The 14,243-nt window shown below is 42.2% G+C and overlaps 1 protein-coding gene across 6 annotated transcripts in view; it reads right to left on the reverse strand.

Moving 5' to 3' along the window:
• The window catches only part of LOC118795347 (UDP-N-acetylglucosamine/UDP-glucose/GDP-mannose transporter), a 38,615-nt gene that overhangs the window by 20,337 nt on the left and 4,035 nt on the right, over positions 1-14,243 (reverse strand). For 2 of the 6 annotated variants that reach the window (XM_036553775.1, XM_036553776.1), the window contains exons 6-11: positions 13,699-13,767; positions 12,488-12,590; positions 8,680-8,772; positions 5,553-5,620; positions 5,155-5,233; positions 4,531-4,613 (exon numbers count right to left, since the gene is read on the reverse strand). In XM_036553775.1, coding sequence (XP_036409668.1) covers positions 4,531-4,613; positions 5,155-5,233; positions 5,553-5,620; positions 8,680-8,772; positions 12,488-12,590; positions 13,699-13,767 — 495 coding nt within the window. Of the gene's footprint in view, positions 1-220; positions 889-4,530; positions 4,614-5,154; positions 5,234-5,552; positions 5,621-8,679; positions 8,773-12,487; positions 12,591-13,698; positions 13,768-14,243 lie in introns of those variants that run through there. The other 4 variants (XM_036553772.1, XM_036553771.1, XM_036553774.1 and 1 more) reach the window with 4 other exon arrangements.

The following is a 14,243-nucleotide window of genomic DNA, read 5'->3' on the forward strand; positions in this document are numbered from 1 at the left end:
GCTCCAGCATTTTATGATTTTATAAGCAACTATGCAGGAAACCAACTTGTTTTCTTGTGAAAACCTATTTCATACAACAACGCGTAAACACTGAGAAATATATATAAAACATTTCTTTCTGGAGTTCTTTCAATAGTTTCTTTGAATCTTTAACAGAAACATACTGATTTACACACTCACTCACACAGCACTTCAAAAACACAACCTATGAATCGGAGGCTCCTCCTGAACACTCAAGCTTTTCCAGGAGCATTTCTCAGACATGTTGTGGGGGAGCTGGAGCCACCCCACCCCCCCACCACCCATCGAGAAAAGACACTAAGACACTAATAAAGCTAAGCAAATCTCACACCAATCTGAACCATCCTATTTCTACATGATACAGAATGGACCCCCCCCCCTTTTTTTTAAACAACCAATATGTTCATACACTAAGCAGTGACCGTTAAAAACATCTTCCATGCAACAAACACTCAAAGATAAATTCTGAGCCACCAATCGTAGCTCAATGGTCCCCAAATGGCCCGGTACAATTCCTGGACCACAATCTCGTGCAAACAAACAGGTAAACAAAAACAGAACGGACTAGAATACATTCCTTAACACTGACAGAAACATTGGCTCTGAGGGTAGGGTTCTAAGCAGGGTCCCTCACTGCAGAAGCAGCTCTGCCCCCAGAGCCCCAGCTTGTGGGCATCTCCTCAAAAGCTCACAGACATACAGAGCAATAAATAACAGTCCTGTTGTACAGCAAGCAGGAAACGCCCACTACATCACTGCTATACAGCTATCTTTCCTTTCAGTTCCAGTTTGCTGGTGCTTTCACTTTGCTTACTTGACTGCTCCTCTGTGAAGGTTATGTAGGAGTAGACCAGACTGCCTGCAATACTGTGGGGTGGGGGGAGGAGAAAGAGGTGGAGGGGGAAAGAGAGAGAGAGAGAGAGAGAGAGGGAGGAAGAGACAGGGAGAGAGATAAAGCATTAGTTAGTAAAACGGGGGATTCTGGAGGAAATGCTCATTCGAGCCTTGTCACCGACTTGCTATTCATTTATCCCATGCAGACACAGAGGTGTTGGCCAGCTCCTCCGATCTCCTGGTGCTAATGACACGTGATGTCACAGTAGGCAGTCATTGCATGTTACACCCACTGAGTGGCAGAAAGACTTACTGAGTGACAGCGTTAGTGTTCAGCTTCATTGCCACAAAAACAAAAAACACATCTAAAATGGGAGAGACCTGTTGTGCAATTGACTGTACAAATAGATTCAACAAAAAATCGGAGCTATCTTTTTAAAGACTAAAGAAAGCTAAAGAAAAGAGAGGCAAATGGATCACTGCAATTTGCAGAAGCAACTGGAATCCAGGCACCGAAACATGTAGCTTACAGCTTTCCAAATAAAAGTTGTAATAAAATATGAACATTTGTGCAAACTTGTCCATATACAACCAGAGCATCCATTGGTGTCCTCGTCACTTTAATTTCGCCAAATCCCGCCCTGAAGTGCGACCAAGCGTCAAGGCTTTTGCGGACGTTCTAAAACACTTAACATGAAACGGCTTTTAACGTTGCTTAATGTTCCAAAACAGTGATCAATGATCAATGATCAAATTTCTCTTGGACATTTCCAGTCATAAACACTTCCACCTGTCAAAAAATCAAAACGTCCATACTCGCAGGATTTCAGTTATCTTTCATTAAGCGTTTTCCTTTCCACTGACGCCCGTTAGCCTATAATATAAAGGCTTAACGTGGCTTAATGTTCCAAAATAGCATCCAATGATCACCATATTTGTCTTGACATCTCACATGTCATAAACACCATCTCCTATCAAAAAAGCAAAACTAAAATCTAAGGAATATGGTAGTTAGGCCGATGTTACATTAAGTGCTGTCCTCTCAAGTCAAAGTCAAACTACCTTTAATTTAAGCAGATAATCATTTGTTTTACTCCCGGTTTCACAGTTTCCCGTACTAAACGCAGCCACGTTGCAGGATGTTCTGCCACTCAGTCTGACTAAGGGGGCGTATTCTGGTGGGAAAGTGACATCAACACATACCCTCTACACCCGCAAGCCCAGACGCATCACTGCTCTCTATATGTCCAGAGCATTCTTGTCCAAAGAACGAAGGAAGCCTCTTCAGTATCCAACATCTTTCATAGCTACTGAGTCTCATTCAGGCTTGAAGCCATGAAGGATGGTGACATATAAAGCTCTGATTTCCACATGACCAGACAGCAGGAACACAGCCTGCAGCCTTGCAAGGTGTGATAGTCCGTTCCCTCTGCCAGGACTCCCAGCATGCACTTCTAAGTCCCAGATCCTGTACTCTCTCCCACATTAGAGTAAAAAAAAAAAAAAAATGCAGTTTCACTAAACCACACAACACGCACAACTTTTTGCCTGCAGTGGTAGCAGAACATTTGTTAAGCAAGTTCTGTCTTCTTGAAGTACTGCCATGTGCAAGAGTGACAGCTGGCTAAGCGACTCACCTTAAGTGAAAATTTTCTGTAATTCATCACCACAAGCTTGCTCTCCAAAGCTTAGTCATCAACCCTCTACCCTTTCAGTCTAGAGCCATATACAGTGCTGGCCAAAAGTATTGGCACCCCTGCAATTCTGTCAGATAATGCTCAATTTCTCCCAGAAAATGATTGCAATTACAAATGTTTTGGTAGTAATATCTTCATTTATTTTGCTTGCAATGAAAAAACACAAAAGACAATGAAAAAAAAATTAAATCAATCATCATTTTACACAAAACTCCAAAAATGGACCGGACAAAAGTATTGGCACCCTCAGCCTAATACTTGGTAGCACAACCTTTGGACAAAATAACTGCGAACAACCGCTTCCGGTATCCATCAATGAGTTTCTTACAATGCTCTGCTGGAATTTTAGACCATTCTTCTTTGGCAAACTGCTCCAGCTCCCTGAGATTTGAAGGGTGCCTTCTCCAAACTGCCATTTTCAGATCTCTCCACAAGTGTTCTATGGGATTCAGGTCTGGACTCATTGTTGGCCACTTTAGAAGTCTCCAGTGCTTTCCCTCAAACCATTTTCTAGTGCTTTTTGAAGTGTGCTTTGGGTCATTGTCCTGCTGGAAGACCCATGACCTCTGAGGGAGACCCAGCTTTCTCACACTGGGCCCTACATTACGCTGCAAAATTTGTTGGTAGTCTTCAGACTTCATAATGCCATGCACACGGTCAAGCAGTCCAGTGCCAGAGGCAGCAAAGCAACCCCAAAACATCAGGGAACCTCCGCCATGTTTGACTGTGGGGACCGTGTTCTTTTCTTTGAAGGCCTCGTTTTTTTTTTCCTGTAAACTCTATGTTGATGCCTTTTCCCAAAAAGCTCTACTTTTGTCTCATCTGACCAGAGAACATTCTTCCAAAATGTTTTTGGCTTTCTCAGGTAAGTTTTAGCAAACTCCAGCCTGGCTTTTTTATGTCTCTGGGTCAGAAGTGGAGTCTTCCTGGGTATCCTACCATAGAGTCCCTTTTCATTCAGACACCGACGGATAGTACGGGTTGACACTGTTGTACCCTCGGACTGCAGGACAGCTTGAACTTGTCTGGATGTTAGTCGAGGTTCTTTATCCACCATCCGCACAATCTTTCGTTGAAATCTCTCGTCAATTTTTCTTTTCCGTCCACATCTAGGGAGGTTAGCCACAGTGCCATGGGCTTTAAACCTATTGATGACACTGCGCACGGTAGACACAGGAACATTCAGGTCTTTGGAGATGGACTTGTAGCCTTGAGATTGCCCATGCTTCCTCACAATTTTGCTTCTCAAGTCCTCAGACAGTTCTTTGGTCTTCTTTCTTTTCTCCATACTCAATGTGGTACACACAAGGACACAGGACAGAGGTTGAGTCAACTTTAATCCATTTTAACTGGCTGCAAGTGTGATTTAGTGATTGCCACCACCTGTTATGTGTCACAGGTAAGTAACAGGTGCTGTTAATTACACAAATTAGAGAAGCATCACATGATTTTTCAAAGGGTGCCAATACTTTTGTCCGGCCCATTTTTGGAGTTTTGTGTAAATTGATACTTGATTTGACTTTTTTTTCTTTCTCTTTTGTGTTTTTTTTATTGCAAGCAAAATAAATGAAGATATTACTACCAAAACATTTGTAATTGCAATCATTTTCTGGGAGAAATTGAGCATTATCTGACAGAATTGCAGGGGTGCCAATACTTTTGGCCAGCACTGTAGATGTGTTGAGTGTTACACATTGAGATGCGGGGTTACCATGTAGGGAACACAAATTTCTCCACAAAATGGTTATTTACACCAGAGGAAGTGCTACAGACTACACCACAGGTCACACTACAATCACCAAAAAAACAGTAGAGTATGTACTACACAGAATTTAGTGGGAGGTATTTGTGCAGTATGCTAGTGCCGTCTGACACTATAGAACTGCTTCCACTGCAATGGAAATGAAGCAGCTTCAGGTCAGCGTGCATACACCTCAGGTCAGCCACTGGCTTATGCAAGTCTGTGGATGTTCCTTACCTGATATTTAAACCGATGAAGTTCGTCCAGGTGAATATGTAGTCTCCCCCAAACACCATCCCAATATATGTCACTAGAATATTCTAGAAGGATTGAAATGAAAGAACATGCCAATGAAGAAAGGCAAAAGCAAACATGCACATGTTTTCACAACATATGGTACCAATAAAGAGAAAGGCATGAAATCCAATCTGATCCAATCCAACTGATACACTTACTCATGTCATTTTTCCTTCCACTTTCATCCATGTTTGGGATCAGCAACGACTCACAGTGAGGCTCGATACACTCTCCCAAAACACAACTGCTGTTTTACACATGGCAAGCCACGCCACATACCACAGGGGAGCTAGCACTGATCAGAAGAGTAATGCGGCTCCCACTGACAACATCTTAAATAAGCCACAGGCGCCTGGGCAGCCATTAGGAAGCGCTAATGTATCAGAGGAGCAATGCGTCTCACTTTGACAACGCCATAGTTAGCTACATCGCCAGTCACTACCAGGTGCTAATGCATCAGAAAAGCAATGCCTCTCCCACTGATGACAGCCTAGTAAGATACACAGCCAGTCACTAAGAGGTGGTAATACAGCCCATCCCGCTCCCTTGTTATCTGTGGCTTACTTTTATACAGCCCACGATGGTTGTAGTTAGTGCAGAGTTGTACTGTGTACAGAGCACTGTAGAGTACATCAGAATGAACCTGGCAAAAGACAAAAAAGACACAATCGGATCCTAATATCCTAGTTCAGTTCAACCACACAGCAGACCCCAGCTGTCCCCCCAGTGATGCATCTAGCCAGCTGATGTCACAGTCTCACACTCCCAGCAGAGAAGCCCTCCTGGCAACCCTGCAATGGCTTCCTCTGTTCTCCATCTGCTGAAACATACCCCTGGCACTGCAGAGGGTGCAGAGGAAGCTCCTAAGCTGCAAAGCAGCCCTGCTGACAATCAGTCCTGGGCTGTTAACCAGAACCTGCTTGCACCCTTCCAAACATTCCTAAGAAACAGGGAACACTTACCCCATCACGCAGGACAGAACAAACTGGCTGATGAAGAGCATATCAGACCAACCCTCAAACTCTAGAGCCTGAAACAAGAAACGGCAATCAGGCATTCAAATTCAATAGCTGCCGCAACCTTCTGCTTTAAAACAGGGAATGCTCCTCTGGTGCCATCGAGTGTTGCTAAGCTACAGCATTTCTCTGCACAAGGTGCCTCCTTAGCTTCCTGTTCAATGGCATCTTCAATGACAGGTATGGGGATACATGTGCAGATGCACAGACAGCTGTATTTGCTGTGATGTAGTACCTAATGCTGCTCCTCCCTGGCTTCCCTCCTCCAGCTCCATCCAAGGCCATTATAAGCTACTGTGGGCAGACACACAGGAAGGCTGGAACTGGAACACTAGCAACCATATTACAGACAGTATATCAGTCACAGCCTTCACAAACCATGGCCAACACCAGGCCACAGACTTACTGGCCTACACACGTCTTCTAGTTCCCTTGAACTGCTACCCAGGTTTCATTCTACTAAGAAAGCGTCTGTTTCTCTGTCCTCCAAAAACAACTTCTCAAAGGGGTATTTCATTTTATAATTTAGTTTTAAAATATGCCCTGTAAAACCATATCTAATACATTCAGCTAATTGGATCTAAACATTGGATTAATCAATCTTAGATTAGACTGACTCACTTGTGAATTAAGTAATTACCAATCACAATTTTGGTATCATATTTTTTGACTGACACCTGAATAAAACTTGATGAATATATTGCCTTAAATTAATCTACAGTCATGAATCCTCACCTGGTTGGTCAAGGAGATGTGGTTGTTGCAGCATGTGACTGTAGACTGCGTGCCACTCCAAAACACAGCTATAATTTCATTTCAAGTGCTTGTCCTTAGTTTAGCACATCCTGACAGAGAAGCTGCACAACTGTTTAACCTGGGTCATATACTTGCTTCCTGTCTGAGTTTGCTGACTTGCTGTCTTTCTAACTTTGCAGTCAGTTCAGTTAAGAGCTGTTACCAACCTATCGAATTATGTCTTAAACCTAGATCTAAATGGCTTCTAGTGATACCATAAAAGGTAGGAAGAGGTGTAACCACCGATCCAGACCTCACATTGAAAATGCACATGAAAACATCTCTAGGGTTGCTTTGCATCACCTTTGACCACCATAATGCTTTGTTATTTGGATGTGCAAATACTTCTCAGAAAGGTCCCCAATTGGTCCAAAATGCAGCTGCTTGAATTCTAACTAGAATGAGGTGATCTGAGCACAGAATCTCAGCGCTAGCTTCTCTTCACTGTCTCCCTATTGAAATCTGAATTTACTTTAAGATAATGCTGCTCATTTTTAAGGCTTTAACTGGGTTTGCCCCTCTGTATCTCAGATCTCTTTTTTCATATAACCCCCATACACCCAGGTGCTGGGGCTTCTGTTTTTTTTTTTAATTATTCACTATGGAAAATGCACTATGCTACATGTACAGCACTTTTTCCACTCTCTCAATCAACTATTTTTGCAAAAGCATTTTTTGCAGTCTCTCACCATAGCTTTCATTCTTTCTAATATGCAAGATCACATGTTTGACAAACCACAGTTGAAGGCAACCTGACAAGTAGCTCCACATTACCAAGCATCCTGCCTTTGAAAAAACACCAATTACTAAGATAGTGACAGCAAAATGTTTGCTTTTCAGACACCCTTATCCAGTATTATTTCCAAAGGTCACTTTTCATACATGATCCACTTTGCAGCTGGATATTTACAGAAGCTATTTGGGTCAGGTACCGTGGTCAAGAGCATAACAGTAGTGGCCCACCGAGGAATGAAAACTGAGACTTTTACAGCAATGAGCCTAGCTCTATAAACAGTCAACCACACAGCTAATTCCCCTCTCAGACAGTACCTGTTCTAAACAGCGACAGAGAACCACTGTGCTTTAGACAGGTATGCTACCAATGTTCTATTACAGCAGCTGTGGGGCTAAAGTTTTCTTAATTTATTTCTTTTACATCTGAAAGAAGCCACACCACCACTGCTGAACTTGCACACCTTAGAGTTCAGGGAAATGTTAAGGGAACGTTGACTGAATGTTCAGACTATGTCGATGACAGCCTCAAACCACAGCTCAGAAACTTTGGAGGAAAACCGTGGGCACAGATGGTGTCTCATCATAAATTATTTACAGCTGTGCATCTGTAGAGTAGGAGATGCCCCGTGAGCATTCAAGCAGACAGAGCGCTGGTCTCTTCAAGCATCTGTCAGTACGGCAGCTCCTGAGCTTAGTTTGTTTTTGTTTTCCTTGTCCATGTGCCCTTGTTTACTGTTTTTCCCTGTGTTCCAGCCCTGCCCTGCTCTCCGCCCACCTGGTTACCTGACTGTCTCCACCCACCTACCTGCGCACCTGCATCCCATCACCTCATCAGCCTTGCCCTATATATTCCCCGTTTGGTTCGTGTCTCGCCGCTACTCAGTTCATCTGTTTTGCTACGAGCCGTTTGTCCTGTTCTGCCTGCCTGCCTGTTTTGCCGATTTTTGCCTGTTTCTCTTGACCTCGAACTTCTTGATCTGGTTTTGGTATTGTTCGCCTGGTTTTGACCTCGTTCCCTGGATACCGATTTGGATTTAATAAACCCTCTTTGTGCATCCTGCCTCCCTGTCTGCAACTGAGTCCCTGCCTGAGCCGTGACAACATCTCAGTGAGGTAACGTCACAGAGGCGTTGCAGCGGCCTGCCTCAGGGCTGGCTTTATGCGCTTCAGTGGCAGGAATAAAGGTGGCTTTGTGCTCCATGCTCTGGCTTTGCATTTCCCCAGAGGGAGTCCCAGAAAGACAGTCTGGAACGCTGCCCCACAGAGGCAACATGTTCCAAGCTATGAAAGAAACATGTCTCCCTCACACCAATCCTCACACACCCAGCCATTCAACTCATTCTGGGAAATGCAGCTAAAGCCATTTCTGAAAAGGTGGCCAAAAAATACAGACATTGACTGGAATAACATGTGTTTTCCACCTAGATAACACCAGGTGCCAAGAGTAATGATGGAGAGACAGTCTGCTGGAACTACCTGGGAGCCTACTGCACACCAGCACACAGTACAATCACGGGGGGGTGGATGGTGATTGGCTCCTTACCTTGTGAATGTCCCCCGTGAAGTGGGCAAGCAGCAGTGTGGGGACGATCATAAACAGCGCATTGTAATACAGCAGCCCGTACTTCCCCAGCTCCTGAGGACACAGAAACATGGCAGGAAGAGGCGAGTGAGGGGTTAAAGTGGTCCTCTCAGAATGGGGCAGACAGATGCTGACATGTCCAAGAATGACCACACCTCCTGCTGCTTCTCTGAAGAGGTTGCTATCTCTGGTAGTGGTTCAACAAACAGTTTCTCTGACATTCCTTGCTTTCAACACTAACTGAGCCCACCAAAATCCAATCCCTTCTTGAAAATTCACATTCAGAATTCCTCCCTTCAATCCCAGCTTCTAATGCAATATACATTTAAAATGCCTCCATGAACCAGGAAAATCTAGTTCATACATTACGGGGCCATTTTCAAAGGGACTATAAGAGATGCAACACAAAGAAATAACAGGTCTGAAATCCAATAATAATTTTTTGGCACAACAACAAGCACAAGGCATGACAGCCTTGACCCATGACATGTCTTCCAGGAATTGCTCAGTCCCCCATGCTGCTAGAAACCCCAACACCCGGTATTGGTGTGCCATGTCACTGGAGTCCACTGCGGTGAACAACTTCATCAATTACTCCTCCCACGTTTTCAGGGCATGGTGGCTTCAAAAGAAATTACTTCAACTGTTGGACTAATTATAAATGCTAAGATTCCTGCAGTGAGGGAGTTCTCATAACACAGGGGCTGATTCTTGTTGGCACAGCTTTAGTCTGAAATATTGGGAAGTATTTTAATAATATGGAATTTCAAGTCTGACAAAAATGGGATGTTGAGCAAAATCGTCACCCTTACAATCGAGTGGAGGTCATGCAACGTGTCTGTGGAGTGAACATGTACCCAGGGCTGGGTACGGCCTAAAATTCATATCACAGTATAATTTGAAGCACGGACGGTAATGGTATATATCACGGTATATTCGTTTTTCTTAAAATTTCAATATAAATGCTGTGGAGTGAACATGTACTAGGGCTGGGTATTGTCTAAAATTCATATCACAGTATAATTTGAAGCACAGACGGTAACGGTACATATCACGGTATATTCGTTTTTCTTAAAATTTCAATATAAATGCTTCTGAAGGGGTAAAGCACTAGTATGGCAACTGCATGGCAGCTATTACTATACTCTTAACTGTATTACTAGGACATATTTCACATAGTACAGAGGTATTTTAAGAATATTTACTGTGTAAAACTGCAATAATAAATATTAAAAAATACAAAACCTTTTCTCAAGTAACTCAAGTAAACACTTTTTCCATGAAATACAATAAAATCAGGCTACACAAAGTGAAAATAAAAACTGACTCTGGGAGTCTTAATATCCAGCAAGCAATAGAAATAGTTCAAATACAAATAAAGTTAATCAAGACTGGAGTCAAAGTTTGTGACGAAGAAGGGGCGAGAAGCCACGGTTCAAAACGGAGCAACCTGCAATCTCATGCCTCCGACGAACGAGAAGAAAGCAATCCTTTTGCAACCACCCACATCTTCCGACCGAGAATAATCCACAAGGAAAGTTTATTCCAGCAAGAATCATGACAGTTTGCAATTAGATGAGCCCGAACGCCATGTTCACCTGCATGCGCACACTAATTTCCCCTCATCCCTAGCACTTGGCCTGTGAGGAGTCGGATGTCCTGTCCATCTTCATACAATATAATCAACTAATAGCACACACAATGCATAGCATAATTCAAGAGTAATGGAAAGAGAATAACACGTTATTATTAAAAGAAAATAACATGCAGACAGACTTTTAATGGGTGGCCATTATAGTGGGACATAGTGGTTTTGAGGGGTTTTGTCACGTTGTTGTACGTAGGCTACATTTTGTGAGGTTAGGCTGCTGCTTTACGTGTGTGTGTGTGCGAGAGAGAATGGGTGCACATCTGACATAAGCGCAAACTCACGGTTTCCCGTAGGCTATACAGCCGCTGGGCTCATAGTGTCCCGGACAACAATATTTTAATGTTTAGAAAAGACTAATCACTGTCAGGTCAGCAAAGATTTGTGTATGTAGTATGTATGCATGGTAAGATTCACCGATTCGCATCGGTGCACGGGCATAAAAGTTCACAATGCAATTGCCCCAATTAAAAAAGTGTGCACCGGATACAATTTGGGATGAACTCGGGATGCATCACTTCTAACATCTTTATTTATATATAATTATTAGTAGAGGCCCTATACCTTTATTATTTAGAAATATGACCAATAATTTGTGATCAATAATTTTATATTTAGATCGATTCCTCCTCTCTAAACTGTTTCTAAAGCGTGCTCTTTCATCTCTCGGCCAAGTCTTGCGCGGGTTGGAGGCGTGTCCGGCGAGTCACAGATTATCATGGAGGACGAAGTGCTACACGTTCCACCGAATTGCTACAAATGAAATGTTTGGCGACACTTCGGATTTTTCAAGAGAGATGGACAATTTGACAAGACGCATGCAATTTGCAAAATATGCCGTGCCGCTATAAAGTACACAGACAGCACAACTAACCAAAGACATAAAATCAAACTATCTGTACCATATTGAATTGCATAGCATCATATTCTTTTGCATTGCATCATGTTGCATTGAATTGCATTGTGTTGAATCAAATTGTGTCGAATCGTACTGCATCGCAATAGGGGTGAATCATATTGTATCGCATTAGTATTTGCTTCATATGTAGTTATCTTTAATGTATCAGATCCTTGGCAATATATCGAGCTGTGTATCGTGTCTTTTCAATGAAGTTACACCTAGATCTGTGAAGGCTCTACCAGTCAGCATGGTATAGTTAAAATCCATACCGTAAGGCAAATTCATACCCGTGTACTTTCTATACCGTTTATACCGTCCACCCCTAACATGTACCATGTCACAAGTAGGGAGAAACAATGTACAGTAAGGGTATCATCATCATGTGCCAGGGAAGCCATCCTAAGTGACTGTGTGACTTGACATAAAAAGACAAAGTGAATGCAGCACTGATAGGATTTAGTGTATGGAATGTATTCAGAAATAGGAAAAAGAAATCACAAACATACAACTCATTTCCAATAAACAATCTACAAATGTGTAATTTACCATAGCTCAAGAGCAAACTTTATTGAGTGTAAAATGCCACTGAGAAGATTTTACAGTTGCAAGCTGCTGTACTTCACAGCTATACAATCACCGCTGTTCAATTTGTCTTTTATATCAGAGATGAGCAGATACAGAGCTACATCATTTATAGGTTTTGTTAAGATTTGAGGTTAATTTTTTACCTACAGCACACCACTGATGATCTGCACTGCCATGACCAGACCTTTTTACAGTTCTTCGGGGAGGAAGTGTAGGCACTTGATCAATTTCCACACAAACATTTCCCTGAACACTGAAGCCAGACAAACAGACTGGAATTTCTTGAAGGTGCTGGCACCTAACAAACACACTTGATGCCTCTGTCATGGACAGACTGTAACCCTGTCACATGCAACTCAATTTTACACTGGCCAACTTCTGAAAACAGATTTTCTGCAGAACATATTTTGACCCTTTCACACACCCTGACACATTTCAATTTAGGACGTTCCATACATGAAGCTGGGTTACGTTCGACCATGTGTTCCCAAGATGAAATTAGAAAGGAAACATTACAAGGGCCAAACAACAGCAAGTGAATACACTCATACTTGCATGCATGTGCTGAAAGGCATTTAGTGTTTGCCATGCCAGGACTCCCTGTCAGAAAGTTCTTGGGGGATTCTTTCACTTACTTTTGAATCCAATTTCTGCTTCACATACGCCCCATTGGCTGCTGTCAGGATGTCATTGAGCAGAATGAACACGTACCCTTGCAGATCAAATGCCAAGTCAGTGCTGTGGAAAAAGACAGAAATTACTCATTTGCTCAACAACAGGTCACTCTGTCTAGAATTAGGAGCAGGCAGCACAGTGATGTGAACTGCATGGGACAGTGCTAAACTGATGCATTGGCTGGAAGCTGGCTATAGTCAGTTTTTGTTAACACCTTAGAGTGCCATAGTTGAGATATGAGCACATCACAGTTGAATGTTTGTGGCACCAAATGAACTTCCTGAGAGGGTCACATATAGAAGCAACCAAAGCTCTCAAGTTTCTTGGTTGCACTGTCAACCTTTGACAACAGGGTAGCAATAGACTAAAAAATGCAAACCATAAATTTAGTCAGCTGTCTCCATCAAGTTCAATTTCTCTTTTTCACTGTTGGCCTGATAACTACTGAAGATAGTCTCACTCTCACAAGGCCAAAAGGGGCCTTAGCTATCCCGTTGGCAGCTTCCATGCAGCTCAATCAAACAAGGGGCCACTACTTGCTGACTCCTTGCCTAGACAAAACTGAACTTAAATTCACAGCAGATTAGGGATGTAATGATACCAAAAACTCACAGTACGATAATACCACAATAAAAAGTCCACAATACGATATTTATAATGATATTAAAAAACAAAGAAAAATGACTTGAAAAAATGTCCTTTATTAAATAATAAATAAGCATTTTTTATTTGTATAAAACTTGTTTTTCCTTTTAACTTATAGTGCTTCTGCTTTCCTTCTTTAATAAAATAAAATAAAAGTAGCCAGCCATGACCTAAGCATGTGCAAAAAATTGGCATGAATTGTCTTTGGCAATGAATGATTGAACTATGTATGTACAATTGCAAAACAAAAACAATACAATTTTTGACAAAGAGAGATAGTAGAACGCAGCTACACTAGCGAAATAATCATGTAATATCCTGGTACATTTTGGTCACAGTCCCACAACAGCATCGAGACATTTTTTTATTGCGATATCGCAAAATCAGATATATATCGTTACATCCCTACTGCAGATGGTAGCAAAACTGTTCCATATAAAAAGATTTATCTGCAACAGAAATGAAACAGTAGCCGTAGTACATTTATACGACCTATGCTTTTGTTTTTCCGGAAATAAAATCATACCTTGCAGCTACAAAAGCTCCAAGAATCATTGCAAACACTGTAAGCTGGATGGGCAGAGAGAATCTCTTTCTGAAAGAAAGAGAAGACAAATTTGCAGAATAAGTGGTCCCTTGCACATAGTGATCCTGAGCATGCTTCACCTTGTTACATTCACCGGTTAAAAATAAACGTTAAAATAATCATTATTATTACATATCTTACAGAGCATAAAAAGTATGGACTACAAAAAAAAGACTGGCAAACACACCCCTCCCAGCAGCAGCAAACAGTTAAAAATGAGGTCAGGCTTGTTAATGTTATTTCCACCTGGCAACCCGTAGCTAGTTACCTTTTCCGCTAGCTAGCTAACATGAGGCACCAAGAGCTTCGAGCTGACCAACCAGTTACAAGTACGGTCAAGTCATTGATGCAGAAAATTCTATTTCACACGATAACGATAAGGTCATCTAGCTGAACAAATTTAGGAAACTCCTCTGGCAAAGGCTCGCACTCAGCTAGCTAACATTAGCAACCATTTGACCAGATAGGTTCAAACATTGGCTAGC

This window comes from Megalops cyprinoides, chromosome 20 (assembly GCF_013368585.1).
Source record: "Megalops cyprinoides isolate fMegCyp1 chromosome 20, fMegCyp1.pri, whole genome shotgun sequence".
Classification (NCBI taxonomy): Eukaryota; Metazoa; Chordata; class Actinopteri; order Elopiformes; family Megalopidae; genus Megalops; species Megalops cyprinoides.